General features: G+C 39.7%; 5 protein-coding genes across 5 annotated transcripts; 2 read left to right on the top strand and 3 right to left on the bottom strand.

The window, feature by feature from the left end:
- Positions 1 to 394: 394 nt before the first annotated feature.
- Positions 395 to 7,104, bottom strand: cyhr1 (cysteine/histidine-rich 1). The gene is made up of 4 exons (XM_043217446.1): positions 6,740 to 7,104; positions 4,357 to 4,595; positions 2,625 to 2,836; positions 395 to 2,191 (listed from the first exon to the last, which is right to left on the bottom strand). Exons 1-4 carry the CDS (start codon positions 7,043 to 7,045, stop codon positions 1,800 to 1,802), a joined length of 1,149 nt encoding a protein of 382 aa, XP_043073381.1. The 5' UTR covers positions 7,046 to 7,104; the 3' UTR covers positions 395 to 1,799.
- A 6-nt stretch (positions 7,105 to 7,110) lies between these two features.
- dclk3 (doublecortin-like kinase 3) lies at positions 7,111 to 14,100 on the bottom strand. The gene is made up of 5 exons (XM_043217445.1): positions 13,695 to 14,100; positions 11,383 to 12,875; positions 10,585 to 10,717; positions 10,254 to 10,421; positions 7,111 to 10,021 (listed from the first exon to the last, which is right to left on the bottom strand). The coding sequence occupies exons 1-5, from the start codon at positions 13,756 to 13,758 to the stop codon at positions 9,576 to 9,578; spliced, it is 2,304 nt and encodes a 767-aa protein (XP_043073380.1). The 5' UTR covers positions 13,759 to 14,100; the 3' UTR covers positions 7,111 to 9,575.
- A 3,601-nt stretch (positions 14,101 to 17,701) lies between these two features.
- Positions 17,702 to 20,254, top strand: fabp3 (fatty acid binding protein 3, muscle and heart). Its single transcript, XM_043217449.1, has 4 exons — positions 17,702 to 17,870; positions 19,187 to 19,359; positions 19,696 to 19,797; positions 19,967 to 20,254. Exons 1-4 carry the CDS (start codon positions 17,798 to 17,800, stop codon positions 20,018 to 20,020), a joined length of 402 nt encoding a protein of 133 aa, XP_043073384.1. The 5' UTR covers positions 17,702 to 17,797; the 3' UTR covers positions 20,021 to 20,254.
- Positions 20,255 to 20,555: 301 nt separating this feature from the next.
- zcchc17 (zinc finger, CCHC domain containing 17) lies at positions 20,556 to 23,115 on the bottom strand. Its single transcript, XM_043217448.1, has 8 exons — positions 22,884 to 23,115; positions 22,672 to 22,751; positions 22,154 to 22,211; positions 21,973 to 22,073; positions 21,750 to 21,841; positions 21,550 to 21,650; positions 20,951 to 21,075; positions 20,556 to 20,803 (listed from the first exon to the last, which is right to left on the bottom strand). Exons 2-8 carry the CDS (start codon positions 22,744 to 22,746, stop codon positions 20,657 to 20,659), a joined length of 699 nt encoding a protein of 232 aa, XP_043073383.1. The 5' UTR covers positions 22,747 to 22,751; positions 22,884 to 23,115; the 3' UTR covers positions 20,556 to 20,656.
- Positions 23,116 to 23,210: 95 nt separating this feature from the next.
- On the top strand, positions 23,211 to 27,412 carry snrnp40 (small nuclear ribonucleoprotein 40 (U5)). The gene is made up of 10 exons (XM_043217447.1): positions 23,211 to 23,460; positions 24,319 to 24,448; positions 24,550 to 24,643; positions 24,772 to 24,937; positions 25,704 to 25,826; positions 25,912 to 26,032; positions 26,507 to 26,589; positions 26,802 to 26,863; positions 26,947 to 27,050; positions 27,168 to 27,412. The coding sequence occupies exons 1-10, from the start codon at positions 23,350 to 23,352 to the stop codon at positions 27,215 to 27,217; spliced, it is 1,044 nt and encodes a 347-aa protein (XP_043073382.1). The 5' UTR covers positions 23,211 to 23,349; the 3' UTR covers positions 27,218 to 27,412.
- Positions 27,413 to 27,854: the final 442 nt, after the last annotated feature.

The raw sequence follows: 27,854 nt of genomic DNA on the forward strand, positions 1-27,854 counted from the left end.
TGAATTGGATCGTAGAAGAATCGCTAGAAAAGAACGGAATTTTTTCGGACAAGGAAAATTATTTCGGATAATCGTCGTCTCGTCAGACGTGTTTTCTATCAACAGTTCAAAACTAAAGTAGAACTGAAACTCTTCCCGACTCAATTTGTTTCAATCGGACAACCAAATCTTGTGTCCCACAGATAAAAAAAGACAGGTGCGGAACACCACGAGGGTGAGTAAACATAGTCATAACTGTATTTTGAGGGAGTAAATCGCACCTTTAAACAAAAAGCACGTGGTTTGTTAACGACGTTACAGGTTATGTTAACCTACAGTAAACTAGTTCTAACCATGCATTTTTCAGAGTGCAAAAGTAGTGTTTGTCAACAAGTAGTCAAGAAAGAAAGCAGTGACAAGTTTAAATGAGCTTTAATAGAAAGGCACATATACAGCCAGAGTGAGAATTAAAAGCTTTTAAATGCAGAAACAGTTTGAACTAAACTCCTCTAATCAGAAGTGACAGTCTCTGCCAGATCAGCTAAACTGTTTGTTGTTCTGTCGTTCATGAATTCAAGTATGTCAAAACTAAGTCACAGCCGCGTTCATCCGAACTGAGATCCGATTACTCCATTGGCTCTTTTGTAACCCCCAGCTGTGTGTGTGTGTGTGTGTGTGTGTGTGTGTGTGTGAGTGAGGGTGTGTGTGTGTGCATTTTTAACGAAGGTATGAAAGCAGGTCATTTGTGTGCGCGCGTGTTTGTTTATGTGCGTGTGGATGAGGGTGGAAGAAGGGAAGGGGTCCGTAACAATGGCTCAAAATCAGATCTTTCCAGTCTTGCAGTGTTGAGTGAGTGAGTGAGTGAGTGAGTGAGAAATGTCTGTTACCTCATCAATTAATACAGGTTAAATAAAAGCAATAAATATAAATATCTATAACCCGATGACATCATGAAGTGAGAAATGTACCTGTGTTCACAAACCAGTGGGGGTTAAACAGGACAAGACAATTAGGAAAACAATTCACAGGAAGGGGGAAAAAGGCAAGATTCACAGGTTCTTAAATAAATGTGTTAATAAGGTCAAACTTAAATTAGATTACAAGGCTATGATGCTACGCAACTAAAACTGTGCTTTCCAGAGAGCACACTGAAAAACTAAAAACATGCAAATCGCATTTTTCGGGTTGTGGGTTCGGCAGCCATTTTGTTCAGCTTAATTGTACTGCAGAGCTTCGATGAAAATGGCCACCTTCACATACAAAAATACACTTAAAGCAGTTTCGGCTGCTGCGCCGCAGCGTCTGTGTGGGAAAGCCTTGAGAGGAAGGTCTGAAAACTGCGTGAAAACACACAAACGCAGAGTTGAACGCTGCCTGAATGATTGGTTTCACTACACCGGTCTCTATCTCTAGCACTCGCTCAGCCTTGTTCCTTGTATCACTCATCTTGTTGGTCTTTACTGACTGACACCCATACAAACAGGCCCAAAAACACACGAAAACAGTCCCAGACTCTTGGTGTTGTTCATTCAGGCCCGTCCCGCTCTGCCAGTGAGACATCAGCAGGGTGTTGGGTGAGACCGTTGACTTTTTTTTTGGCCGTAGAGGGTCTGAAAGCTAACCAGCAACAACACACACTCACACACAAACAAACGATCTACTGCAGTACTGATGGGCCGTATTCGTCCTTCTTTTGCTCCCATAGAGGTATCTGTGGTTCAGTGGTGCTCATCTCCCGTCTTTGCTTCTTTGTTCACACCATCCCCTCTTCCTCCTACTGTTGTCTGATCCGTGTCTTCCATCCCCGTCGTCGCGTGCCTCTATTTCTGGATCTGAAAGATGAAGAGGCGGAGGTTGATGTTTTTGGCAGCCAGCAGCTTGTTGCACTCCACGCTGTCGCTGATGGGCAGCAGGGCGTACTCGGTTTCGTTGGCGTCGTTAGAGAAGACGTGGTGCTGGATGACGGGTTTGATTTTCACATCATCGTACGGGCCCTTCAGGAGCAGGAAAGAGCACTCCAGTGCAGAGTTCACTTTGCTCTTCAGGATGAGCTGGAAGGAGAGTGTGCGTTTGCAGGACAGGTTGGGGTTGCGCTCTGAATCGTTGACCCGCGCCTTTAGCACCCAGGTCTGGTTTAACACTGTGAAGCGCGGCGTCTCGTAGTACAGTCGCGTGATGAAGTCATCGGTGCGGTACGGCCGGAACTGCACCTCTGGAGCAAAGACAAATAAGAATACAGGTTAGTAGCAGTAGATTAATACGCTTTAAAACAAGCAGTTGTCCTGTACCTAAATAATATTGAAGTTCTAGGAGTTGTTAAAGAACCCAAAAATTTAATATTGCTGAAAATGTACTCCCCCAAGCTATCAAAGACGTCAATGAGTTTCTTTACCAGAACAGATTTGGAGAAATTCGGCATTACACAATTTGCTTACCAATGAATCCTAATTAGACCAAAGGCAAGTTTTATCAGCTCCATTTTGACAGCACCCATTCACTACAGAGGATCCGCTCATAAGCAAATGGTGTAATGCTATAATTCTCCAAATCCGCTGTGATGCAGAAGTAAACTCATCCACATCTTGGATGGCCTGAGGTTAAGTGTATTTTCGGGTGAACCATTTCCCTGAAGGCTTTTATTGTACCTGTAAAGCCGATCTTCTCAAAGCACAGCAGGCTGAAGATACTGTTGTAGAGCTGTAGCTCTCTGCGATGGCTCTGGTCCATCTCGTCCAGGATGCCCATCAGCTCCATGCCGGTTTTGGATGGGTGGGAACATTCTGCCTCGTGAGCGCTGAGCTCATGGGACGGCCCCTGCCACGGGCAGCCAATCCGCTTGTACTTGCACTGTGTCACTCTAATTTCAGTAAAAATAATTAACAACAACAAAAAAAAGAAATTAACAATCATATTCTCTAAAGATAAAAGTATAAAATGTATGAGCATGGATTCAATGAAATAATTGTTGATGAAAACGATGTTATCACTTATAAACCTCCATACTACTCACATCCATATAGTACAATCACATAAAATATGTACTATATACCATATCTCAAATGCTTGATTATTTACATCATTGCAAAATGTCATATATATCAAAACCTGGCATTTATTGACTATAAAAGCCCAACAAGACTATATCAGTGTCCACACCAACGTTAAAGTTCTGTTTATAAGTCCGCTACAGTTGTGTGAGTTAGCAGTTATTTGCCACTGCATGAGCCTTTTTAAAGCAGGATGGGTTCTGATTGGCTTCCAACAGTGTTATCATTGTAGTTGTGGTGTGTAGTTATTTCTAAAACTATATCTTTATCATTATAGTTATTGTCCTTTTTGTCAATGTGCCATATAAGTTCAAACTTTGAATATTATATTATTATAAATGTTACTATATTCTATCAAACTTTGAAGAGACATATATTTGAATGCATGACACTTGAATATATTTATATGTGAAGTGAATATATTTATGTGCCATAATGATTACATTAAAATGAGAAATAGGGGAAGTCACTAAACAATTTAAACAAACTGCCACCACTGATTGTAATCATTTACTTGCACCAAAGACTCAATAACCCCACGGCCATTTTAGTAATGTCAAATCACTTGGAAAAAAATGAGGCTTAAAAAGCATCTTCTAAGAAATCTTTTTACACTGCTAAATGTGTGCTTGTAATCATGTCTGGATTTATTCTCGGTTGCGTCACATATTAATTTTTATATTTTTTTCATTACATTTTAATATTAAGGACCTCACTTTTAACCAAAATGTTGACGACTTTTTACAAGTTGTAATAAAACAACATTCAAGCCACGAAGTAAAAATAGACAATATTACAGTATTTATTATAAAAGATTATATATATATATTTTTCATTTAAAAGCCGTGAATCTCCATAATCTTTAATCAGATACGTTAACATTCCCATTGCCTTGCACAGACGACATCTCTCCCATGACACTGGTCAGACGAGTTTCAATCCTTCCCCTCCAGCAACCTGTCACTCACAAGAAACCATTGCAAATAATTAGCGAACGGCAATGGCTTTGTTAATTTCCGATGGACAAACGCAAGTCCGTTATATTCGTTTCTCATTTGAGAAGCTTTGTCATTTAAAGGTCATAAAAGTGAAGAAAAAATGGCTGCAATTTCAATTTCATGCCAACTTTGATAAGCGCTGGCTTTTTCTTTTGGAATATATCACAGCAAATTCCCATTTACACATAAAGGTGGCATGCTGTACTGAAATCGAATAAATTACAAACAGAGTGGCACAGCTGTTTAGTGAATTCACCGCTTTGGCTTTACGTATGTGTCGTTCGTAATCGGTCCGATTCGGGGGATCGTTCAGTGAACTGGTGCAGCGGTACCTGTCCTGACACTCCTCTGTTTGATGGCGGTCGAGGCTGGAGCGAGGGAACTGTTTGAGGCAGTAGCTGCACTCAGAGGGCAGTTCACTCACGGCTTTCTCCACCGCAAGGTTCCTGCAACACAGACTCTTACTGATCTCACAGCGGCAGTTGGGACATGTGGCCTGCTCCTCTTTTAGACGCGCGTCAGCAAGCAGGTGGATGAAGCAGCCTGCGCACATCAGGTGCCCGTTTGTACACTGTGAAACGAGAGCACACATCTTCACAGAGCTGAAACATTTTCACAAAAGCCTTTTCACGCTAAACACAATGCGTGTGTTCTTCTTTTAAAAAAGCGTGCTGTCAATAAATGTATTGTTCTTCTTTTGACGGAATTTCCTATTTTCTCCTAAGAGACACAAAGTAGTAGTTTCCTGAATGATTTAATAAGCAACCTTTTTACAGTCTGTACGACTGCTTGGTTATAATGTGGCAATAACAGTATGTTCATCTTTTAGGAGGTCATATGACACTTTGTGACATCACTAATGAAAGGCATCAACGCACAGACGTCCATGTTTACACATCAGTGAAGCCTACTGGGTGCCAAGTCATCGTAAGGTCATAAGGTAGTTATTATTCCTAAACACAACCAGGTATAATTAAAATAATGTACGAAATGCTTATCAAACCTTGGGCTGTTCTCCCAGTGTGTGGTGCCTTGTGCTCTGAATATACTTCCATAAGGATCCCAAAGATTATTAAAGAGTCGCTAAAGTAATGTGCAAATTTCAGTCTGAAATTAACAGCATGTGCAGAGCATTTCAGCAAAAAGAAAATGCTTAAGACTTTTGCTTAATTGGATCTTAATGGAAAAAGAATAATAATTGTGAATAACAAAAAATACGTCTTTGGGGTAAGAGAGAGTTACTATAAAAGCAGTTTCAAAACCTTTCACGTATAGAAATGTACTCATTCTTACATTTTATTTCATTTGTGTCTTAACAACAATTTCAGTTTATACTTTTATTTTAAGGTGACCTTATTACAGTGTAATTAAACATTTAAGTACTAATTAATATTAATGAACAGCTTGGACTACAGGATTATGACTTGGTTAATTTGAATTAGCTTTTTTATTTTGTTTTTTTATTTTACTTTTTTTTATTAGTTTTTGTTTTAAAAATATTTCTATTTTACTTTAATTTTAGTTTTAATCATTTTAATACTTCAGTTTGTTTGATTTTGCTAATTTTCTAATTTCTCATTTTTTAAATACTAAATATATTTTATCTTCAAAAAGCAGAAATTATTTTAATATATTTCGTTTTAGTTAACTGCAGTTACACAAACCATTCCAGTTTCATGATGAATTCAGAGTTTCGTTTGAATAACTGTTAATAAGCTGTTACTAATTCACTAGCTGATCTATATCACATGAGGTAAACTGCAATGTCAAGTCTGTCTCTGATTATTTCAGTGAGCAGCTGATTTGAGTTCTTCCTAACTTGTTTGTTTTGCTTCAGGGTGTGCACATGTTCGCCTCGTTTGATGGGATTCAAACCCTGATTCAGTAATAAACAGATTACACGGCATGAGCTTAATAGTGCTGATGCAGTGTGACACATCCTCCCTGAATCACATGCTACTTTTAGGGGTCAGTGTATCTTATTCATTTGTATGTATAAATTTTCTCTCTAGTTTCAATATAGGTCTTACAGTGCAACAGTCATCACATTGACACACGCTCAAGCAAAAAGACCACTGTATTGTGGATTTATTCAGTTATCCAAACACATCAGATTAATAAAACGGACACAAAATGTTAACAAGGGCATGCAAACACCACAACAAAGTGTGTGAAAGCATGGGAGGAAGTTCTTTTACAGCTGGTTTAGCCTGTGGCTTCGGAGGGATTATATGGGGTGCATATTTGGGGAAGGGGTGATCAGGAGAGGCCAGCAGTGATTGGGTTAAACGGGTCATGTGACCACCCTGATTGTCATGTTTGCCTTTGAAGGCAAAAAACAGCTGCTCAGGTCAGTATAACATCTCAGTATAACATCTGAAGCCTACAAAAATAACTTCATACCAGCTCTTAAAAAAAAAAAAAAAAAATACCATGTACCTGAAATAGCAAATGCGTGAATAAGCATTTTATTAGACATTTCATCACACATTATGAGTCACAGACAGTGTGCAATCACCTATATTGTTTAGAAATAGACAAACAATAGACAAACAACCACAATGACAAAAAGATTCACAGTTATAATATATATAACAGTCTGTATATATCTTGCATTTCAAGACGATGCTGTGTTATGGAGTTATGATCCGCATTGTGTTTGTGACATATATATCGTACATAATGATTTCTCTGCGCTGAAACAGCATTGTTTACCTGATACACCGAGGCTTTAGGCAGGTCCAGACACACCGTGCAGCACAGCACCGAGTACAGGCGCTCCTCGAGCTTCCCTGCTTCTCCTTCCTGCTGCCTCACGCGTTTCTTGGGCGGCGCGTCCGGGTCGGCCTCGGAACCAGAACCGTCTCTCCGCACACCGGACTCCTCCTGGATGCCCGCCAGTCCGGCGCTGCCCGGGCCAGCGTCCAGGGCGCCCCCCACAGGACCGACACCCAGACCCGACGATGAGGAGCCTGGCGCGGCCGCGACGCCTAATTCCATCCGCTCTTCCATCGAAGACATCCGACTTAGTCACCGGGGGTGTTTGGGCTGACTGAGCACAGGATCCGCTGATTGTCAGGGTGAGATTTCCAGGATTTTTCAAGCTACTCGGCCTGTAATTGACGGGGGGTCTGGACAGCCAACAATGCACTCAGTTGTTAACCAGCAAGCGTCAGTTCAAATTTGGGTAATATGACGCTAAGTTATGGGACAGTAGATAGAAATTCATCTGTGTTTTACTGCGGTTTGGCGTGCACGGATGCCTGTAAATTTTTTTTTGGATAGCTCTCAGGTAAGCTTCAGCTCTCAGCTTGTGGAGAAGGAGAAAAAACAGCTAAGACTCAACAAAACAACAGGCTGTTGTTTAGTGCCGTTATCCGCCGTGACAGCACGCGCACAGCGACTCTCCGCGACCCAGCCGGGCTCTTCCCCTCCGGTCCACCTTCCGATCACAACCGAACCACTCCGACGCGATCCGGATTCGCCCGAAACCTAAAAGTTATCAGTTTGCTGCAGAGTCTCTTCGATAGTCCTTCCCTTAATCTACACTGCCATCTTTGTTTTTTTCCTGTCTGTCTCCTCCTCTCCCCTGTCCGCCTGTCCCTCTCTGACTCCGCCTATCCGGGCCCGGTTTACTCGGAGCGGGGTAAAGATCAGGCGAATGCCGTCAACTGTTATTGATCCGTCAGAGAATGCGTTGCCACTGGTAATGATGGCGGTTCTGCCCTTCCCTTTCGCGCTGTCTGATTGGCTGCAAAAATGTTGCGCCTCATCAGATGACTGGGGATATTTAAAGAGCTATGCGTTGCGCATGCGCACCGGCCTCCTGCGGGTCATGGCTGAAGCTTTTTTTTTTTAAGAGAAAGGTGACCAAAAACTTTTGTTATTTGGACAGCGCGACGCTTGGTTTTGTTAATACGGTCACTTCAAGTTTTGCTGCGCTGGGATGTCGCGTTGTTGCCGTGGTTTCGATATTTGAAAGGAAGATTAATAGATGACAAAACCTTTTCGTACCTTGGTCAAAATCCCCTGAACAATTCATATGCGACAAAATGGCAACGTCATCGTGGGGAATCATTCAAAATGATCGCACTTGACTGAATAGTCAATGCAAGGCCTGCATAAATGATTTGATTTGGCATGTTGGTTTAAAAAAAATGTCAAAGTGTGGTCTATTAATCTATTTCAATTTATTCTTTTTTATTTGTTCTCCCCGAAACTAGAGCTACCCCTGGGGGGAGGGGGAAGGGTCTCAGCCAATCAAATGTCGAGGTGTATGATGGACTAGTTTGGTCAAGAATCAAGACAGCTGTCAGTCTTGCCTGCCCAGTCCCAATGAGCTGTGTGTGTTTCACTGGGGGTGGGACTGTGTTTGTACGTGTCTTCCTGTTACTTCACTGGATACAAAAATATGACTTATTGTATGCATATAGCTGTGTAATACATAAGGCATTAGTAATGAAGCTGAGATTAATCATTTGTTACGTGCACATTACAACTGTGGTAGGCCTACGCTTAAAATACCATATTTTACAACTTTGGAGTTGTTTTGAGACATACCACCATGAAGGTTGAAGGACTGAAGTCACCTGACAAGGACAAAGGCTTTATTCGTATATAATTACTTGATATCTCAAAAATTGAAAGGTGAACAGAAGTCAGAAAATAATTATGTTTTTGTCACGAAAACTAAATTTTACTCACCAATTTAAAGAAACGTGTAAGTGAACAGATAATATGATAGGCTAAAACATTTAGACGGTACTCGTATGGTTTCAAATAAAGAAAAGACCGACCTCTGATTCGCAAAACAACTTGACTGTGAAAATGCGTGAACAGATGTGCAGTACAAAGACATGAGACGTACTAAATACTTTTAGCTTCTTGCTAGCTAGTCTACCCAACTAACATTTCCACAAACATTGGCAGGGGCCAAGCTTGACCGATACGTTTACAAAAACTTAAAAACAATACTAGTTCTTACATATTTAAATGACTTTCCTTTAAAATAACACAGATTATAATGAAAATACAGAATAATCAGTGGCATTTACATACAAAAACAACAATGCATCACAAACTGTCCTGCTTCCTCTAGTTAGTAAATATTGTCTTATATATAACAGTTAACTTTAATGTCCCAGATCATTTCATTGTTGACCTGTAAGCACACACAGGATGTATACAGAATTTTGATATTTGTTTTTTAAATATTGGATTATACCTTAAGCTGCCAAGAAGAGTGCGCTATAAGCGCCTTTGAATACATTTAACCATATTTACACTAATTCAATAGATTTTCCAGATCAGTGCAGATTTCATCAAGGCCTGGTGATCAGGATAAAATCTCATTATTGTAGTATATGTGTAGATTTAAGAGTATGACAAGAGACTAGATGTTGTTTGCTTGATTTTTTTCCTCAGGTTTGCTGTGCCACTTTGTTATGTCTCCCATGGCTTGTTTAGTTCCAACTCTCTTAGTCTTTTCAGTATTCATTGGTTTCTTGTATATGCTGGCTTCTTCAGTCTTTGCTGCCCGTTAACCAACTCATTACTCAGCAGGACATTCTTGTTTTGTGTCTTCTTGCTGTGCTGGTTTCTCAAGTTTGTGCTGATCTGTGGTATATTGCTTGTTCGCGTCTTCTGCATAGGACACGTTTAGTTGATTGCTTGTCATGTTATGGATTTGCTGGTCTCTGTCATGCATTTTAACATCCGGTTCGTTATTATTATTATTTAGCATGTTCTCGTAAATTCGTGCTGCGTGACATTTCTCTGCCAACGTTTCTGGTTGGCTAGAATTTTCACCACTTTTGGCCTGTCTGCTCAGTTTCGGCTGGTTGTGCCTCTCAGCTGTGAAGTCAGTGGCCTTTACCGTCCCCTTATGGTCTTTTTGTGCTGTTGCATGCTGGAGCCAGTCGTGCTGCAGGGTTTGACAAGCTGTCAAACGCCTTTTTGGGTTGACCTCCAGCAAAGCCTTGACTAGAGCTTTAGCTCCTGAAAAACACAGACATCAGCACTTATCATCTCTTTAGATCAGCGGTTCTCATTTTTAGATCTATTTCTAGCTACAGCATCTGAATTACAGAATATACGAAGGGTTAAACGGAACAGTTCAACCAAAAATTAAAGTTCTCTCTTTTACTCCAAGCTTAAAAACAGTATGGGATATAGCAATTTTTTATAGCACTTTATTTGTAGGTCTTTAAGCTGGTGTTCAGTATCTCACCCTCAGATATGTTATCCCAGTAAGGGGACAGAAAGTGGACTTCTCCTTTCTGGATGAGACGGAACAGTTCCTCTTGATTACGATCTGGACTGCGGAATGGAGGAAACCCGCTCAGCAGGACGAACAGTATGACACCCATCGCCCAAACATCTACTCCAACTCCGTAACCTGTTCATACATAGACATATACATAAACACAGCTGAACATTTGAAATATCACGTGCCAGATCGTGTTTTTAAACCATACTGTTTGAGATTTAGTTCAAAGCTGTATCTCAGGTTTTTTTGTGTCCAACTAATCCCAGTTCAGCTGAATGAGTGCAAACTTTACCTGTCTCAGCAAGTATCTCTGGAGCAACGTATGTAGGTGTGCCACAGACTGTGAACACTGGCTCCGTTACCACCATGGCTAATCCAAAATCAGCCAACTTCAGATTTAAGCTTCCATTGCCATTTCTCTGTACCTAAAAATCAGTAACAATATTATAACAATTACAATATTGAATATTATATAATATATTCTAAAAATGTGCAATTTACAAAATGGCGAACAACAAAGTAGCTGATTGCAACTGCAGTTTGTGTACATTTTTGTAGTATTTAGTATTAATATTATATAATTTGAATCTATAAAATGTTTAACGTTTTTATATTACATTTTGTATTCCAGCAACAAGTGTTAAGCAGAGTTAAAACTAAAACTTTTAGTAACTGAAATAAAGCTGTAATGAGATAAAATATAAATAACAGATGAAAAATGTAAACTTAAACTAAAAAGATGTTGCCCCAGCAATACAATGAAGTAGTTGAAGTAGGCTAGATAATGTTACATTGAAGTAATACAAGTACAGCAAAGCTTTGAAAATAACTTTAATTTAAAATTAATTAAAAAGGATTTTTCAAAGGGTTATATATATATATATATATATATATATATATATATATAATTCATACCAATTTGTGATGGAAAATCTAACACCATTTTTTAAATTATACATGACATATATATATAAAAAACTATTACAAATAGTAAAAAACACACATAACAAACTTCCTAAAATTAAAACAGAAAATATGTTAATGTATTTAAATAATACTAAAATAAGAGTAATCTTTGAGTAACTCTCACCAGGAGGTTTTCAGGTTTGATGTCTCGGTGTGCGATGCTCTTGCTGTGGATGTATTCCAGAGCCTGACTGATGTCTCTGATCATGCAAGCAGCACTTGGCTCAGTAAACCTGCCGCTCTGAGTGATAGCATCAAACAGGTCTCCGCCGGTCACCAGCTCCATCAGCAGGTAAACGTGGGTGTCCGTGTGATGAGAACGAAACAGCTGGATGAGGCGAGGATGCTCCAGACTGCGCAGCAGAGCGATCTCATTCTGAATCATGTGACCGCGTCCCTGCAGCTTTGCGTTGTCCACAATCTTCATAGCGAACGTTTCAGCCAGGCCTCGCACACGACACTCCCTGACCACCGCAAAGTTCCCGTCTCCTACCACACGGCCCATGTCGTAGCAGCGCTCGATGTCCTCCAGCGACACTTCACCACCATCAGGCAATATGTTCCTTTGCAAGTCTCTCTGCTCAACTGTTTCCTGCTTATCAGTGTCCTGCTCTGTTATAGTCTCCAGGTTAACATCTTTATCCTGGTTTGGAGGAACAGCCGGGCTTGATTTTGTATTGGCAACGTGCTTGTCAGCTTTCAGCGATCTTTGTTGTGTTTTTTCCATGTTGTTCTGACATGCAGTGCTTTTATTACTGCGGTTATTTGGCCTGTCTGGTTGAGGACCTCGACCGCTCCTGATTGGAGGTATAGGTGGGCCACATCCTCGACAGCTCCGGCAGTAAACAGCTTCTCTCTTTCCTTCCTCCTTCTTTATCTCCTTCTCATCTTCTTTCTGCAGGTCGTCTCTCCTCCTCCACAGTTCTCTTTGCCGTTCTCTCTTCACCTTTTCTTTTTGCCTTCCAATTGGCTGCAAGTTGTTGACAACAGGTTGGTTCACTTGTACCGTAGGTAAGGACATCTCGGCTCCAGCGTCATCGTCATGGAAACCACTATCCGCTTTAGTGGCCTTGGGTCTCAAGATACGCTCCCATACTCTCAGCAGGTGTTCGCAGTGGCTGGGGTTTTCCGGATATAACTCATCTAGTGCTGCATGTACCTCCTCAAGAGACGGTCGACTGTTCCCAAAGGCCAAGAAGGCATGGTCGAAGCGGAAGAAGTCGGCAAGGCTGTGGATTTCTCGCCCAGCAGGGCTAAAGAGTCGTCGTACTCGAGCGTTGTTCCAGCCCGGGAAGCCGAGTGCCTCGGACACATCTGCCATCAGCTGCTCGAACGTCTGCACAGCACGGCGGTTTAACAGCAGGGAGATCTTCCGCACGCTCTCCTGTCCGCAAGGCCGCACCACGGTCACAATTCGGGGACGCACCGGGCTTGATTCTGCGTGTCTGGCGTGGTACCCGCTCGCCCTGGGAACCCCTGCTTCCTCCCAGTGATATACAGGGCTCTCTGAAGGCCCAAAGTCTGTGGGAGGCCTTCGGGGTCTGGACCTGTGCAGGTAAGATGGAAGAGCTTGCCGGGGGGCAGCATTCGGGCATTTTGGCAGTTTAATCCGTTGATCTGGAACACGTGAACATGTAAAAAGGAGAGGGTGCAGTGCAAATTTTTAGGACACTGTTATTTGGTTTTTTTCGTTAGAAGAGAAATGTGTCCAAAGATATGCTTTGTTCATCAAAAGCGCAGCAGACAAAATTGCAATATCAGATTTTGGAGGGGGAAAAAAGCTTATACAGGCAAATTAAAGAGGAAGTGTGCGACATTAATTATTAAGAGCAGGTGTGTATTGAGGAGCAATGCCGAGACATGCAGATTCTCAAATTGCACCTCATGCTTCAGGGGTAACGGAAAAGGATCAAATCTGATCGTGCCGGATCACTTTACTCTGGACGCAGCTTGTTTTTCTTTCTGTCTTTCTCTCTTTTTCTTTTATGTACTACCTCACATACGTCTGAAAGTGGAAAGATGCAGGTCAAGAAACTGAACACCTGAAGCAGTCAAAGATGCTGTTTCACTTTTACGTCAATATAGAAAGTATTTTGAAAAATTAGCGTACCAAAACAAAGCCGTTGCAAAACTAATTAACTGTGTATATTCATTAGTAAGTCTAATGTATGTTCTTGTGACTTTGGACAATGCCCTATTGAAAGAAGCGTTTAATTTTGATTCGTGAATATATATTTTATGTTGTGAAGAAAAATATTAATTAATGGCATATTAAATTAAGTTATTTATTGTCAGGATAAATTTAATGCCACAGATTAATAGTTAAAAAAGTCAGGATATTCTTCAAATGCAGACTAGTTCATTGGCCTAGTTAAACTTTTACAGTCACTGGGCCATTTCATTGAATGTATTTATTTATTAATCATTCAAACTCACCTGTCAGTCCCCATCTGGGTCTCGGTGGCTCTCGCCCCGGTCGCTGGCTCCACACGGGTGTCATTTCGTTCCGCTGCCCGTTGTGTCTTCGGTATTTGTGCAGATATCAACACACGAGTCCGATCCGCTATCCATGCTGTCCTAGAGATGTGCGGCTTGTTTACAGAATTGTTCCAATTAAGTAGCCATGATGAAATCAACGCGCACCTCTGAAGAAACTTGTCAATGTCTGTGAGGAAAGTTTAAAAAAACAGCGCTGAATGTGAAGCTTTGAACCGGACAGCGCGCGACCAGACAACATTCAATCAGCGTCTGTCAGACGTGAGGTAACGCGGGGATATCGCGAAGCCGCATCTTTTGGAAAACCTACGAGCGCGTTACCGGATACTCCGCATCCTGCTGCAGGAGCGTCTCCTCGGTAACCCACAGAGGACTGAAACACACACACACACACACACACACACACACACAGAGAGAGAGAGAAGAGAGAGAGGGTTTATATTAGTGAGAGCTTTCTTAATGTTTTGCTGTAGCGAGGGCCCTCACAAAATAGTATAACCTTGTAGAGAAAGTATTAGAAAGTATTGTTCATAGGACGGTTTTTTGTTCTTGCAAAATGTATTGTATTATTCATTTATAAATATTAGCCCATTGCAAAACACGTAGCCTACGCGTAATTTTATCGACACCGTTTAAGTGCTGTAAATACGGTGTCGAGCATAACATCAGCTCGTGGGCATTTTAGTGGTTGTTTATGAAATTAGCACAGATGCGACGAAAGAAATAAATTCAACCGAATTTAATAAAGGAGCCAGCTGTGGACAGCAATAAATCAGCTTTCCCCAAAAACACTGTTATTCTTTCCCCTGCGCACATTCTATGCCTGACTTATGCATCTGTTCCGCCTTTATTCGCTCGCTTCCTTATTTTGGTTAAAGGTATAATTAATGTAAACTTCTCAAGACTGTGTTTGCGGGTCTCTGGGTATTGTCATGGTTACTGTTAACACGGCGGCAGCTGCTTTGTGTGTGTGTTTGCGCTCGGCTGGCTGTGTGTGGACAGCTGTAAATGTGTATCTGGGGTGACTCCACGTGTCCATTAGAGGGCAGTGTGTGTCAGAGGGTAACAGGGCATAGAAGAGAGAGGGTTTTTTCTGCACATGCCTCACAGTGACAAAACATGGGTGTAACGTATGTACCCAGTGTAGCTTATTTACTTATTCTGTTATAATGTTAATATTTGCGATATATATAAAGGCATTAACATAATTGCATTTAGTTTTATTATTTACTAAATTCAGTTATTAACAATTAGCAGACCTCCATGCTGAATTACCAACTCCGCAAAATATGAGTTATAATACTGCCGGCCAGAATCTAACAGACATGCCAAGAAAAATTGTATGTGTAGCTAGCAGTAAAGGTTTGGTGGCTTTGTTTATCCTTGGGGTGCATGATATGTGTTTTGTACGTTTTAAAAGGAGGTTGACATCTCACCTCTTTCTCTAACACTGCTCTCTCACTCGATCACTCATTCGTTCCTTGTCTCTCTCTTTCTCTTTGCGTGTCTCTCCACCACCTGTTTGTGTCAAATGTCAAAACACGTGAACTCTGCATACCGTGTTTAGTCACACATTTGTGTTGTGTTAGACACAGTGCATTCAGTGTATGAGTGTGTGTTCAATGCCAAGTGCCTAAAAAGGTGAAAACTTGCTTATTATAAATCAGCGTGGAGTATTATACTTCAAGTGGTGTTATACAACACGTTAGGCTATATCATCAGTCCTTTTGAGAGAACTGCATTGTATTTTACCTAATTTGGGTAATATGGGTGATAAAAGCTGCCAAAGGCAACAGGAAAAACTGGGAGAACCGGATATAATTTGAAGTGCAAATTGTCTTTGATTTGCCACTTGAGTTTAATTTGTATTTGCCTAACAACCACAAACACTACAAACGAAAACTGTATACAGTTTTGCAATACTATCTTTCTTATCATTCATAAACGAATTAGGATTTTTTTCCTTTGGAGCGTACAATTACTTGTAAGACAGACCTGAACACCGTCAGTACTGACGCCTGCAATTTACGGGAGATTTATCTTGCGTTTACAATACAATTCGGCAGTAATTGATCAAAGTCAGTTAATAATAATCCACAGATTAGACAGGGTATAGCATGATATCTGTAAAGATAATGAAATATAAATATATGGGAGAGGTGACAAAGAGAAGGGTGTGAGTCTGTGTGTATTTGCACATGCTCAAACAGGTGCATGTTTCAAAAGATGTGTGAGCGTTTCACATCATGCTCTCACAGCGATTTTATAGATTGTAGAGGTGGTTTATTGTGACGTAGTTTGCCTACCGTGTTATTTAAGCAAATATACTGCTATTGAAGTATTTGTTAATGCTTAGATTTTTTACATTTGCAATTTTCATTTAAATGAATGGTTTTAGTAATTTTGTTATGTGCATTCATTTTAGTTACGCATAACGATTTTTAAGGCTTTCGATAAATCATCAGCCGTTACTGATCAAAAGGACATACACCAGATGTCTAATGCTCATGAAAAAACAGCTGCTCTCTGATAGCAATCTTCAACCTAACGTTACAAATGATAAAAAATTCAATAGTTCGGCGTTAACCCAAAACCTTATTGTGTGCAATCTTGGTATTCAAACCGTTTTCACATTTGTTTGGGGAAAAACTGGTCCTCACATGCGTGATGAAACAATCGGCCGTTTCAGAGCGTGCCGCCTAACTTCAGCTCGCGGCGCAGGGAAGAGGTTTAGCGTTACTGGTGCAGTGTTTTGGTGATTATTGTGCAAACAGCAGCTGATATGGCTGGATCTTCACTGCTTCTTACAGAGCAGAACAGCCAATCAAAGAGAGTAGAGGGTGGGAAGAAAGAGTCCTCTGACATAAGGTCATGTCCTCAGAGGCTTGTAAAAGAAAGAGACACAGAGAGAGAGAGAGAGAGAGGGGGGAATATGGCCTGACCCTGGCCTCCATATCAATCATTCCTCCCCCCTCCACTACTTTTCACTCTCTCCTTTCTTGCTCTCTAACCCACACTTAAAATGAATCAATGCATTAGATAATGCTCAGAAAGAGAATCTAAAAGAGAACATGAGACACAGATCTCATCTATATCATTTATGACTGAAGTCAATATATTAAATGTTAGGGTAACTTCAGACCACTTTTTATAAAACATTGTAGATACTGGCTTGGGAAAGTAAAGTTGGATATTTTATTTTCTATTTTCTTTATTTTTTAAGTTGTTTTAGTCAGTTTAATGTTGAAACGTGAAGGAAAACATTACTACAGTACATTTTAACAAAAGTTTTATACACAGTTAATGCAGTGTGTAAGGCTACTTGTCATTTCTTTTTAACTCTAAAAATTCATAGCTATTTTTAAGTGAAAATTGTTTATATATATTTATTAGTTATTTCTCATTTGTCCATTTTTACACTTAATTTTTTTCAGAAAATCTCGAAATGGACATCCTTTTCAAATTATGTTCAAATAAAGTGAATTCAAGAGACATCACTTGTAGCATTTAAAAGAATTTTAATTATTTTATTGTGAATTTTTAAGACAAAATTTTATAGAATTTTAATATCAGTTATTTATTGTTGTTCAACATAATTATTGTCTTGTCTTTATCAGCCATAAGTCCATCTCATTTTTCGAGGGACCAAATTGGTAGCCAGTTTTGGACCAATACATTCGACCTACATTTAACAGAAAGTTCAAATTCATACAGAAACCGCTTTCGGATGTCTTGCGCCATCCCTTGACTTCCTCATCTTTCTTCATTCTGTCTTTCGAAACTGCTTCTCCTGAAATTCCCAGCTCCCCATCTCTCCGACTCTCCCCCCTCCTCGCTCCTGTCTGTCATCTCTCATCTTCTCTCCTGCCCTGGCTCCTCCCACATCCACCCCCACACTTGTAGTGGTGACATCACAAACAGCAGTTATAAATCAGCCAGTAAGATTGCAGGAGCTCAGTGGTGCTGTCTTACCCTCCTCTCTTTACTCACTCTTTCTTTCTCGCTCTCGTTCTTTGCTCTCGTTCTCTCACTCAGCTCTAAACATGGCAGACGTTTTTGTTGGCACATGGAACTTAAAGGAGAGCAAGAATTTCGATGACTACATGAAAGCCCTCGGTGAGTAAGGAGGGGGTAGATGCTGCGGATGTATGCGGTGTGTGTTGCTCTGCTGCTTAACGTAGGGTGTGCCTTTTGATGCAAGTGAGCGCATGTGAATTAGGTGTGTGTTTCTGATAGCTTCAGAGTGGGAAATGTGATCCGAGGAGCATTTATTGTGCAGGTGCATGTGTGCTGCTGTGTGCGTTTAAGATGGTGTGCATGTGGTGCAGGGAGGGTCTCTCTTGTTGAAGCTCACACACACACATGTGCTTACACACACACACACACACACACACAGACACAGATTCATGGTACAACCACGTGTGACTGTAGAGCAACTGCACTTCTCTTGTATAAAATACAATGAGGCCTTTATTTTGTCAACAAGGGGAAAAAAAGTGAATACTGCCTACAGAACTTGAACTATATCATGACCTTGATGTTTTGTTACACTAAATATATGGAAATGCCTTTGAGATTCTTGCTGGCCGGATGTGATTTTTAAAGTAGTGTTGAGTGACTTGTAGATTAAGGGTGGAAGATAAAAGGGGGGAAATTAATCAGTGTGCAACAGTATGGAGATAGCGGTAGAGGGAAGGAGGGAGGTAAGTGTAGTTGAGACAAAGTGGGCAGGTTTTTTTTAGTTTTTTTTTTTTTTTCTTCAACCAGTTTCAACTCCAGTGAATCCTGATTTTTCGCCCTTTGTCTGTGGTCAAAGAGTCTACCCTGCTTGCGTTCGCACACATGTACCCTCAAAGTGTTTGCTGAACAAATCAATAGTAATTGCTGCATACTCTCAAAACTGCACGTGGGCTGATTTGACCATTTTGACCGTTCCAGAGTTTGGTTATTTGCAGACATGTTCATTCGTGACTAATCCCTGAATATATACATGCAGTCTTTGTTTAATTATTACTGTTGTGCCCTTAAGCTATGCAGATGATCTTTCTTCAATTTATTTTATTTTTAATTTTAAAATGATTATAAAATGTCATAATAAAAGATTCAAGATATTTAATAAAGTAATTAAATGTTTTTTTCCACTTAAAAAAAAAAAAATTAAAAAAATATATAAAATAAGGACCTTAGGGTTTTTAAATTCTAGAAGTTCGTTTTGATCAACTTTCAAAAGTAAATAAAAAAAAAATACATTTAAAATTTCTAAAATGTGAATATTTTATACATGATTTAATATATTTAATATAATTTTTTTAGCCTCTTTACAGTATATACCAAATTATCTTTGGTTCTTGATATTGTCCATGTAAATTCCTCTGCATGTGAATGGCTTTATACCTCCTTCTAAAGTTGTGTGTGTTATGTTTATTTATCAGGTGTGGGCTTTGCCACGCGTCAGGTTGGCAGTATGACCAAACCCACGACCATCATCTCCATGGAGGGCGACGTCATCACACTTAAGACCGTCAGCACATTCAAAACCACAGAAATCAATTTCAAACTGGGAGAGGAATTTGACGAGACCACTGCAGATGACCGCAAAGTTAAGGTAATATGTGCGCACAGAGCACGCATTAGTCCCACGTTCGGTAGTCCTGCACTTTTGAGATGGCTAAAGGCATGCAGAATTTCATGCCTGACCCATTGAATTGGGTGAAAGATGTTTAACACAATAGGGTTTTGTTGATGGGATACAAGGGTTTCTCAGAAGGCCCAAAGGGAGATTGACCTATCCCGTGACATTCCTTGGGTCAATCATTAATTGTATACATGGCAACGCCACTCATCCCTGCTCCATGGTAGCAAGAGTAAAAATGAGACAATGTTCCAAGTAAGAACTGCTCGTCTTATTAACTTTACCCTGTTGTTTCTGTTTGACCATCAGTCCGTGATAACTATAGATGGAGGCAAATTGGTTCATGTTCAGAAATGGGACGGTAAAGAGACGACCCTGGTCCGAGAAGTCAGTGACAACAGCCTAACTTTGGTTAGTATTGCGTGCAATTGCAGTAAGTGCCTCTTTGGCTGGGAACAGAGTAAGGAGTCAGCAAGGGCAAAACCTGTTCTGCTGCCTATTTAGTAATTGTTTGCCAATATTTATGGGTGTTTGACTAAATGGATATATATCAACAAATCAACCTCTCTTTTATTGACAGACATTGACACTTGGCAGCGTTGTCTCCACACGACACTACATAAAGGCAGAATAAAGGGAAACCTCAGTCACAACACGTCCACATCAATGGTTATGTACATTTCCAATGGTTTTTCTGTGGTGTTCTTCCGCTTCATTTGCACCGTTCCTCAAACACTGAAGAAAATTCCAACCTCATACCTCCGGATCTGTATTTGAGCTTGTATTCTGGGTGTGTGATATGCTTCTTCAGTCAGTGTTACGGCTTATGCCTTTTGGTCTACAATAAATGACATTTGCTCCAAATTGACCACGTGCAATTTAATGTGTCAACATTTCCATCAAGTGCTCCATGTGTTGTTTTTTTTTTTTTACTGGACTGTAACACACCGTTATATTTCCGTGAGGCCCTTCTAATTTAAGCATGTTCCAGTGTCTGCTCGATGACGAGCGCGTGTTCTAAATCAAGCCACTGGGTCTTGTGTCTGTGTGTTTCTGGGGTAAAGGCCATTCAGAGGTTTGCGCTGTGAACTTTTTAACCTTCACACATGAATCCACTTTGAATGGTGAAATGTTTAATGTTAACCAACACACACACAAAAAAACCATTCCAAAATCAATCGGATACATTTAATCTTGATATACATGCAAAAAAAAAAAAATCTCTTCATACACAAGCTTGTACTTGTTGTTGTTTTGCACACCGAAAGAATCACTTTGTCTTATGTTTGTGTTTCTTGTGTTTTTTCTTCTTTTCCGAATGCCGTGGCCGTTTGGCATCTTCATCGCTGCTATCGGATGAAGAGCTGTCTCTTCTCTTCTCTTTCTTTTTCTTCTTTTCTTTCTTTGCCTTCTTTTCCTGCAGGAAGGGAAGTCCGCAAAGGTGTCCGCAAAAGCGTCGCAGAAGTTGGCAACAAGTAAAACAAGAGCACAAGGGTTACACAAGCACTTGCAGGCATCATGTCATCTGGCACAATAATTTTGCTGTCAAAAGGGGTGTGTCTACCTTTTTGCGTTTCTGAGGCTCTGATTGGGTTTGCTGACTGGCCTGTGACGGCTGCTCCTCCTCTTCTTCTGGCACTAAACTGTACTGCAGTCCAGGCTGGGAGAAGCAGTCCTTTGCAAAGTGACCTTTTATAAAAACAGACATACAGCTCATTATTTATGACATAAACACTGTCATAACAGGTGTTCGGGGATTAACAGTACAATCTGCAAATAAGACAACGAACATGAGATCTAAAACTGACACTCCATGTATCACAATTTCCACACAGTATTAAACAACACAACTTTTTTTAAACATTAATAGTATTAAGAAACATTTCTTTAGCACCATATTAGATTTCTGAAGACTTATGATTCATGTTGCACTGAGTTCAGCTTTGTCATCACAGAAATAAGTTGTATTTTAAAATTACAACTATTGTAATGTAATTTAAATTACAATAATATTTTACACCTTTACCTTTTTACCAAAATATGTACTTAATGAGACTTGATAAAATAGAACTAGGGTTGACAAAATGAGGTTGTCTGTAATAGGAACAAGGGTCAAATGTACGCTGGAACTGGGTTAGCTTGACATAACCTGGAGGTTCATACCTCTGCAGCCACACTTTTTGCATGTGGTGTTGAGCACAGCCTCCAGCGTGATCTTCTGCTCACTGTGATCTCTAAACTGTCTCCGACGACGTTCATCCTGTCTGTGTGAATATTTATATATGCACAGTTAGTCAGCCTCCTATGAGTGCAGGGTTTGGTTTTCTCATTTGCTTGCGCCCATGTATCATAAAACCACTTACTCTGCTATAACATTGTTGGGGTCTAGGTCCCGCCCAGTGCCTTGATTGACAGATTTCATAGAGAAGGACAGCTTTACTTTATCATCTTTCATCTGATAGTGGATAGAAATCAAAAAGCATGATTAAAACACTGCATCTGAATTATGTCACTTTTAGTGTATGTGGGCAAAATATAAAACGACATTGTTATTGTTGTATTTGTGTACATGCAAATTGAACGTACCTCTCTGCCAATGACTTTTATCCACACTTGTTCCCCTACATCAACAATTTCAGCTGGGTTATCCACCCGGCAGGACGACATCTCGCTCTTATGAACCAGGCCTGATGATGCAAATGCAAATAATGTGTGTATTCATCTTCATTTAAACGAGAACACACGTTTAATAACTCTCTAACAATACCTTGTTTTCTGTATCCTGGAATCTTAACAAAAGCGCCGTACGTTGTAACAGAAACTACCTAAGTAAATAAGAGCGCCGGAGGGTGAATAATTCAGTAATTACATTTCATGTCATTTTAAATTCTGCATATGTGACCCTGGAGCACAAAACCAGCCGTAAGTAGCACGGGTAAATTTGTAGCCGTAGCCAAAAATACGTATGAGTCAAAACTAAATCATTAGGATATTAAATAAAGATCATGTTCCATGAAGATATTTTGTAAAAATATCAAAACCTAACTAGTAACATACATTGCTAAGGACTTCATTTGAACAACTTTAAAGGCAATGTTCTCAATATTCAATTTTCTTTTGCACCCTGAAATTCCAGATTTCCAAATAACGTTAGCTGTATCATGGACAGATATTGTCCTATCCTAACTATACATCAATATTTATCTAAATATGTATAAATATGAATTTAAAAAATGACCCTTACGACTGGCTTTGTGGTCCAGGGTTTTTGTTTTTTAATCTAACCTCTCCCTTCAGAATGCTGTACATCGGTGGCAGTCCATCCAGACCCGCTGGCTCTCTCATCCGCTCATCTGCCATCACACCTGTAAAAACGTATAGTTTACCATCTGACTGTAACTAACGTTAATTCTGTAACAAATCCAGTCCGATCACTGCATCTAAACATGCCACCATTAGTGCTCATGCAACTCATGCCTGATGAGAATGTGCCTTACCAGATGGGATCAGGTCTAGGACAGTGTACTGTAACCTGAAAACAATCTACAAGATGACTGCAATATGCACGTGCTTTAATTAAATTTTTTACGTTTTAATTACAAAAATCATCATCCCAAAAATGTCAAATATAATGCTGAGAGGCACGTTACTATTTAGCACACTACAAAACATCCCAATACAAAACGTAAATACATTTAGAGCAGTGCATTCCGCTTGTTTGGATGAAGCACGAGTTCCGTGAGTGCATTGTCTTCCGGTTCAAAGATTTAACAGTAGCCAATAAGATCGAGCTGCGAGTGAGTCGGCCAATCAGAAGCCTTCGCGTCACCGGATGTGTTTTACTCGGCAAGCGTGTTTAGCTCGGTAGTGGTTGGTGGCTCAAAAAAGTCATTCATTTGATAAAAAGATAAAGTTTTGGTCGCTTTTTGTTTATCATCGGGTTTTGAGTATTTTTTCCTAACAATGATCGAACCGAAGAAGCGCGGCGCAGACATGGCAGTCGTTCCCGCCGGAGTGAAGAGGCCGCGGACAGAGCTGGTGGCTGCAGCGCAGTCCCAGCAGCTCTCTGCTATGGTGAGACTGGGACCCAGATTAGATGGAAAAGACTAGCTGGTCTTCAAACTTTTGTATGCTGGTTATGTTGTAGTGATTCACTCTACTGACTCTAATCTTTTGAATCAATTCACCGAGACGATTCGTTCAATGAATTTTTCTAGAGGTTACATTGTCAGTGCAGTGAAGGTAGTGCTTTATCATCATCATCATCATTATTATTATTATTCAATAAAATTGAGCACTATACATAAAACTTTTGTTCTACTTCATTCGAACATTGTGTTATGTAAACAAAGATTAAAGAGGAAAACGACTACAAAAATTATTGAATAAGTGCTTACATAGTTTTAATGCAAAAATCTGAATGCAATCGGTATAAAAAATAATAATTGAAAGTCTTTACAGCTTTCTTATTTAACGAGTCTCAAAATTTTTTCTGTATCTTGCACAACATTAATGTTGAATGTTACAGAAACAAGTCTTATGATTGACTCATTTAATCAAAAACAAAGGGTCGTTCTCAAACAAAACTGGTCCTATATTATATAATATTATACTATTACTATGTAATGTTTTTATTTGTTAAAATACGTGTTCATGCAAGTATTCTATAAGTTCAAGCATTATGCACACTTTCCCCACAATTAACAACGGCAACAAAAAAAAGACACTTCAACAATGAATGAGTGCATATTAACAAAAAGGATTCATTTGAAAGATTAATTCAAAACAGATTGTCATTTGCAGTCAAAGGGTAGTGGGTGCATGATGGGGGGGGCTTCATCATCCTTGAGTATTTATAACAGCACCTGCATAAACATTGATCCGTGTGTGTGTGTGTGTGTGTATGTGTGTATCTATTTGTGTTAATGTCAGGGCCCCCCACGCAGCTCCAGTCTGCAGGCTCCTATAATGCTGCTCTCTGGTCATGAAGGTGAAGTTTACTGCTGCAAGTTTCACCCCAGTGGAGCCACATTAGCCTCCTCCGGATATGACCGTCTCATATGTGAGTCACTTGAAATTAGTTGTTTTGTTGTTATTTATACTTATAATATTGCTTTCCATGTGTGTTTGAATTGCTGTTGTCCGACGTCTGTGTTCTTGTAGTGCTGTGGAATGTATATGGAGACTGTGAGAACTATGCAACACTTAAAGGCCACAGTGGAGCTGTAATGGAGCTTCATTACAACACGGATGGCAGGTGTGTTTGTTTAAACAACAAAATGAAATACTTCCTGCATCATTTACGCTGTCATTTCAAACTTTTGTATGTTATCCTTCTATGAATGCATCGTTTTGTCGTATACTGAGTGTGTTTGCGTCCTCCAGTCTGCTCTTTTCAGCCAGTACGGACAAGACGGTGTGTGTGTGGGACAGTGAGACAGGGGAGCGTGTGAAGCGCCTAAAAGGTCACACGTCCTTCGTGAACTCATGTTTTCCGGCTCGCCGCGGACCACAGCTGGCCTGTACGGGCAGTGATGATGGAACTGTGAAGGTAAATTCAGCTCGGCAAGTCTAGACCCAAAACTCTCTAGAAGCCTGCGACACAGTTATAGTGGAAGTGCAGCTGCAGCATGAACTGTGCTGAAACAAGTATACATGGTAAAAGTTTTCCATATGAATCAAGTGGTTGAATCCAAGTCTTCTGAACAGAAATGATTGCATTATATGGCACACCTGGTTTATTATAGACTTTCATTCGTATAAACATTGACCAGTGCACAAACATTGAGCACATCAAATACGTCGTGGAGCTGTCTGAGGTTTTGTAAGAGTTTGAGTATGTTGATGGCAATTCAGTAATGTTCTGCATCCTTCCTTTGACCCAGATATTGTGTTAGATCTTTCAACCATTATGCCACCACCACCTTTCATTTACTGCAGCTCAGTTTGCAGACAAAACAGGACATCATCAGCACAGGCAGAGTCAAAATGCGCTCCCTTATTGTTCAAAAGATAAACAAAATATTGTTTGATGCTCATGACTGTGGTTTGTGTCTAAAACCCATTCCCATTTTTGTCTAAAATCTCTAATGTCCTATGAAAAGGCATATAGCTAATACATAGAATACATTTTGTCTTGATTACAATCATGTGTTATAGTGGTTACAGTGGGTCTTCAGGTGGCTGATTTAAATGTTGATCGAAATGTCTAGAAAGACATAACCTGAAAGAATTTGGAAGCCATTTGTGTGTCAGGCTAGTAATGTTCAGATGGTCTAAAAGGGTCTTTCTTTACCTTTGTTTATGTGTTGTTGTAGCTGTGGGACATTAGAAAGAAGGCCTCTGTTCACACGTTCCAGAACACGTATCAGGTTCTTAGTGTGACATTTAATGACACCAGTGACCAGATCATCTCAGGAGGCATCGACAACGACATAAAGGTTTGTGCGTGGCTCTGTAATTGATGTTCGGGCTCTTTTGCTTGTATGTGTATTTATTCCCGTGTGCATGCGTTTTATATTATAGGTGTGGGACCTCAGACAGAACAAACTAATTTACAGCATGCAGGGTCACGGAGACTCCGTGACGGGTCTGAGTCTCAGTGCAGACGGGTCCTATCTGCTGTCTAATTCTATGGATAACAGCGGTAAGCCTAAATATGTGTTTGTGCGTTTGTACACTACAGATCAAAAGAGATTAGAGATTAGCATGAGTTTGTGTGTTTGAAAGAAGTCTCTTATGCTCACAAAAGCTGCATTTATTTGATCAGAAATAGTACTATTACAGTATAAAATAATTTTTTATTTCTCTAATGTTTTTAAAGATGTTATTTATCCCTGTGATAGCAAAGCTGACTGCTTTTCAGCAATCGTTACTTTTGTCTTCAGTGTCACATGATCCTTCAGAGATCACTCTAATATGCTAACCTGGTGCTCAAGAAACATTTCTTAACAGTGCTTAAAACGTTTGCGTGAACTGCGATTTATTATTAATGATTATGATTTATGATGAAATGGAATTCTTTCAGCAATCTTTGATTTAAATACGAAATTGAAAAGGTCTGCACAGAATGTTGCAGAATTAACATGTCATATATGTATTTTACATTTGTCTGGAACAGTGCGTGTCTGGGATATCCGTCCATTTGCACCGAAGGAGAGGTGTGTGAAGATCTTTCAGGGAAATGTTCATAACTTTGAGAAGGTAAGCTCAATTCTCTATGTATTCTCTAAATAAGATTACCTGAGTTCTTTAGAGGTTCTTAAAGAGGGAAATGATTTCCACTGTTTTTGCTTTAAGATGTTTGTTTGTTTTTTTTGCTAGATCAGGGTGAATTATCACTTCATTCTTGTAGTAAGCTTTCCTAATGCTGAGCTGGAAGATCTAAAGGGTTTGTTTTTTTCCCGGTCTTTTAGAATCTTCTCCGATGCTCTTGGTCTCCTGATGGGAGTAAGATTGCAGCTGGTTCTGCTGACCGGTATGGCATTTTTGTGTGCTTTTATGCTGTGTTTTGTACGATATGATTATGTTTGAGGTTAATGCAGTGTGTTTGCGCTGTAGGTTTGTGTATATTTGGGACACAACATCCCGTAGGATCCTTTATAAGCTCCCTGGCCATGCTGGGTCTGTAAATGAGGTTGCTTTCCATCCAGAAGAACCAATTGGTAAAAAAAAAATATACGTATTTTATTAAACTATTATGCATATCTGGAATTATAAATGTAGCCCGTCTTCCATACTGTTTATCCATTTGTGACTCCATTATTTTATGTCTCCCACAGTTCTTTCTGGATCCAGTGATAAACGCCTGTACATCGGAGAGATTCAATAACTGCGTGTTTGTGTGCGGATGCTTATTATGTGACTGTGTCTGAATGTGAGAACGAGAAGAGGAAGGGTAGGGGAGGATGTGATTTGGACTTTTTGTTTGATTTAAAAACCGTGATGAACAGTTGGGGGGGAAATGTTGAACGTTGGCTTTTTTTATGCTTTTAATAAACCTGTTTCTAGAATTAGCGTGTGCACTGTCTTTGTGTAAGAAATATAGTATATGTGACACCTGGCCTTAATCCACACGGGTATATTTGTAGGCAATAGCTAACAATACATTGCACGGGTCGAAATTATAGATTTTTCTTTTATACCAAAAGGATATTAAATAAAGAGCATGTTCCATCAAGAAATTTTGTAATATGAATATATATATATATATATATATATATATATATATATATATATATATATATATATATATATATATATATATATATATATATATATATATATATATATATATATATAACTCTTTTTTGATTAGTACTATGCATTGCCAAGGGCTTAATTTGGAAATTGTTGAAGACAATTTTCACAATATTGTGATTAATTTGCATTTTCAAATATTTATTCAGCTTCCAATAGTCTATAAATCTCAATTTTAAAAAAAGTTGTAGTTTTGTGCTATATAGAAT

The sequence above is a fragment of the Puntigrus tetrazona genome, chromosome 19 (genome assembly GCF_018831695.1).
Source record: "Puntigrus tetrazona isolate hp1 chromosome 19, ASM1883169v1, whole genome shotgun sequence".
NCBI lineage: Eukaryota > Metazoa > Chordata > Actinopteri > Cypriniformes > Cyprinidae > Puntigrus > Puntigrus tetrazona.

Coding starts and splice junctions, on each gene's coding strand:
- snrnp40 (XM_043217447.1), top strand. CDS start 23,350: ATGATCGAACCGAAGAAGCGCGGCGCAGACATGGCAGTCGTTCCCGCC. Junction 24,938..25,703: donor GTGATGATGGAACTGTGAAG/GTAAATTCAGCT, acceptor GTGTTGTTGTAG/CTGTGGGACATTAGAAAGAA. Junction 27,051..27,167: donor CCATCCAGAAGAACCAATTG/GTAAAAAAAAAA, acceptor TGTCTCCCACAG/TTCTTTCTGGATCCAGTGAT.
- dclk3 (XM_043217445.1), bottom strand. CDS start 13,758: ATGACACCCGTGTGGAGCCAGCGACCGGGGCGAGAGCCACCGAGACCC. Junction 12,876..13,694: donor ACCCAGATGGGGACTGACAG/GTGAGTTTGAAT, acceptor CACGTGTTCCAG/ATCAACGGATTAAACTGCCA. Junction 10,718..11,382: donor TCAAACCTGAAAACCTCCTG/GTGAGAGTTACT, acceptor ACTGATTTTTAG/GTACAGAGAAATGGCAATGG.
- cyhr1 (XM_043217446.1), bottom strand. CDS start 7,045: ATGTCTTCGATGGAAGAGCGGATGGAATTAGGCGTCGCGGCCGCGCCA. Junction 4,596..6,739: donor CTAAAGCCTCGGTGTATCAG/GTAAACAATGCT, acceptor CTCGTTTCACAG/TGTACAAACGGGCACCTGAT. Junction 2,192..2,624: donor TGAGAAGATCGGCTTTACAG/GTACAATAAAAG, acceptor TCTTTGCTCCAG/AGGTGCAGTTCCGGCCGTAC.
- fabp3 (XM_043217449.1), top strand. CDS start 17,798: ATGGCAGACGTTTTTGTTGGCACATGGAACTTAAAGGAGAGCAAGAAT. Junction 17,871..19,186: donor TGACTACATGAAAGCCCTCG/GTGAGTAAGGAG, acceptor TTTATTTATCAG/GTGTGGGCTTTGCCACGCGT. Junction 19,360..19,695: donor CAGATGACCGCAAAGTTAAG/GTAATATGTGCG, acceptor TTTGACCATCAG/TCCGTGATAACTATAGATGG.
- zcchc17 (XM_043217448.1), bottom strand. CDS start 22,746: ATGGCAGATGAGCGGATGAGAGAGCCAGCGGGTCTGGATGGACTGCCA. Junction 21,076..21,549: donor CAAAAAGTGTGGCTGCAGAG/GTATGAACCTCC, acceptor TTTTTATAAAAG/GTCACTTTGCAAAGGACTGC. Junction 20,804..20,950: donor AGCCTCAGAAACGCAAAAAG/GTAGACACACCC, acceptor CCCTTCCTGCAG/GAAAAGAAGGCAAAGAAAGA.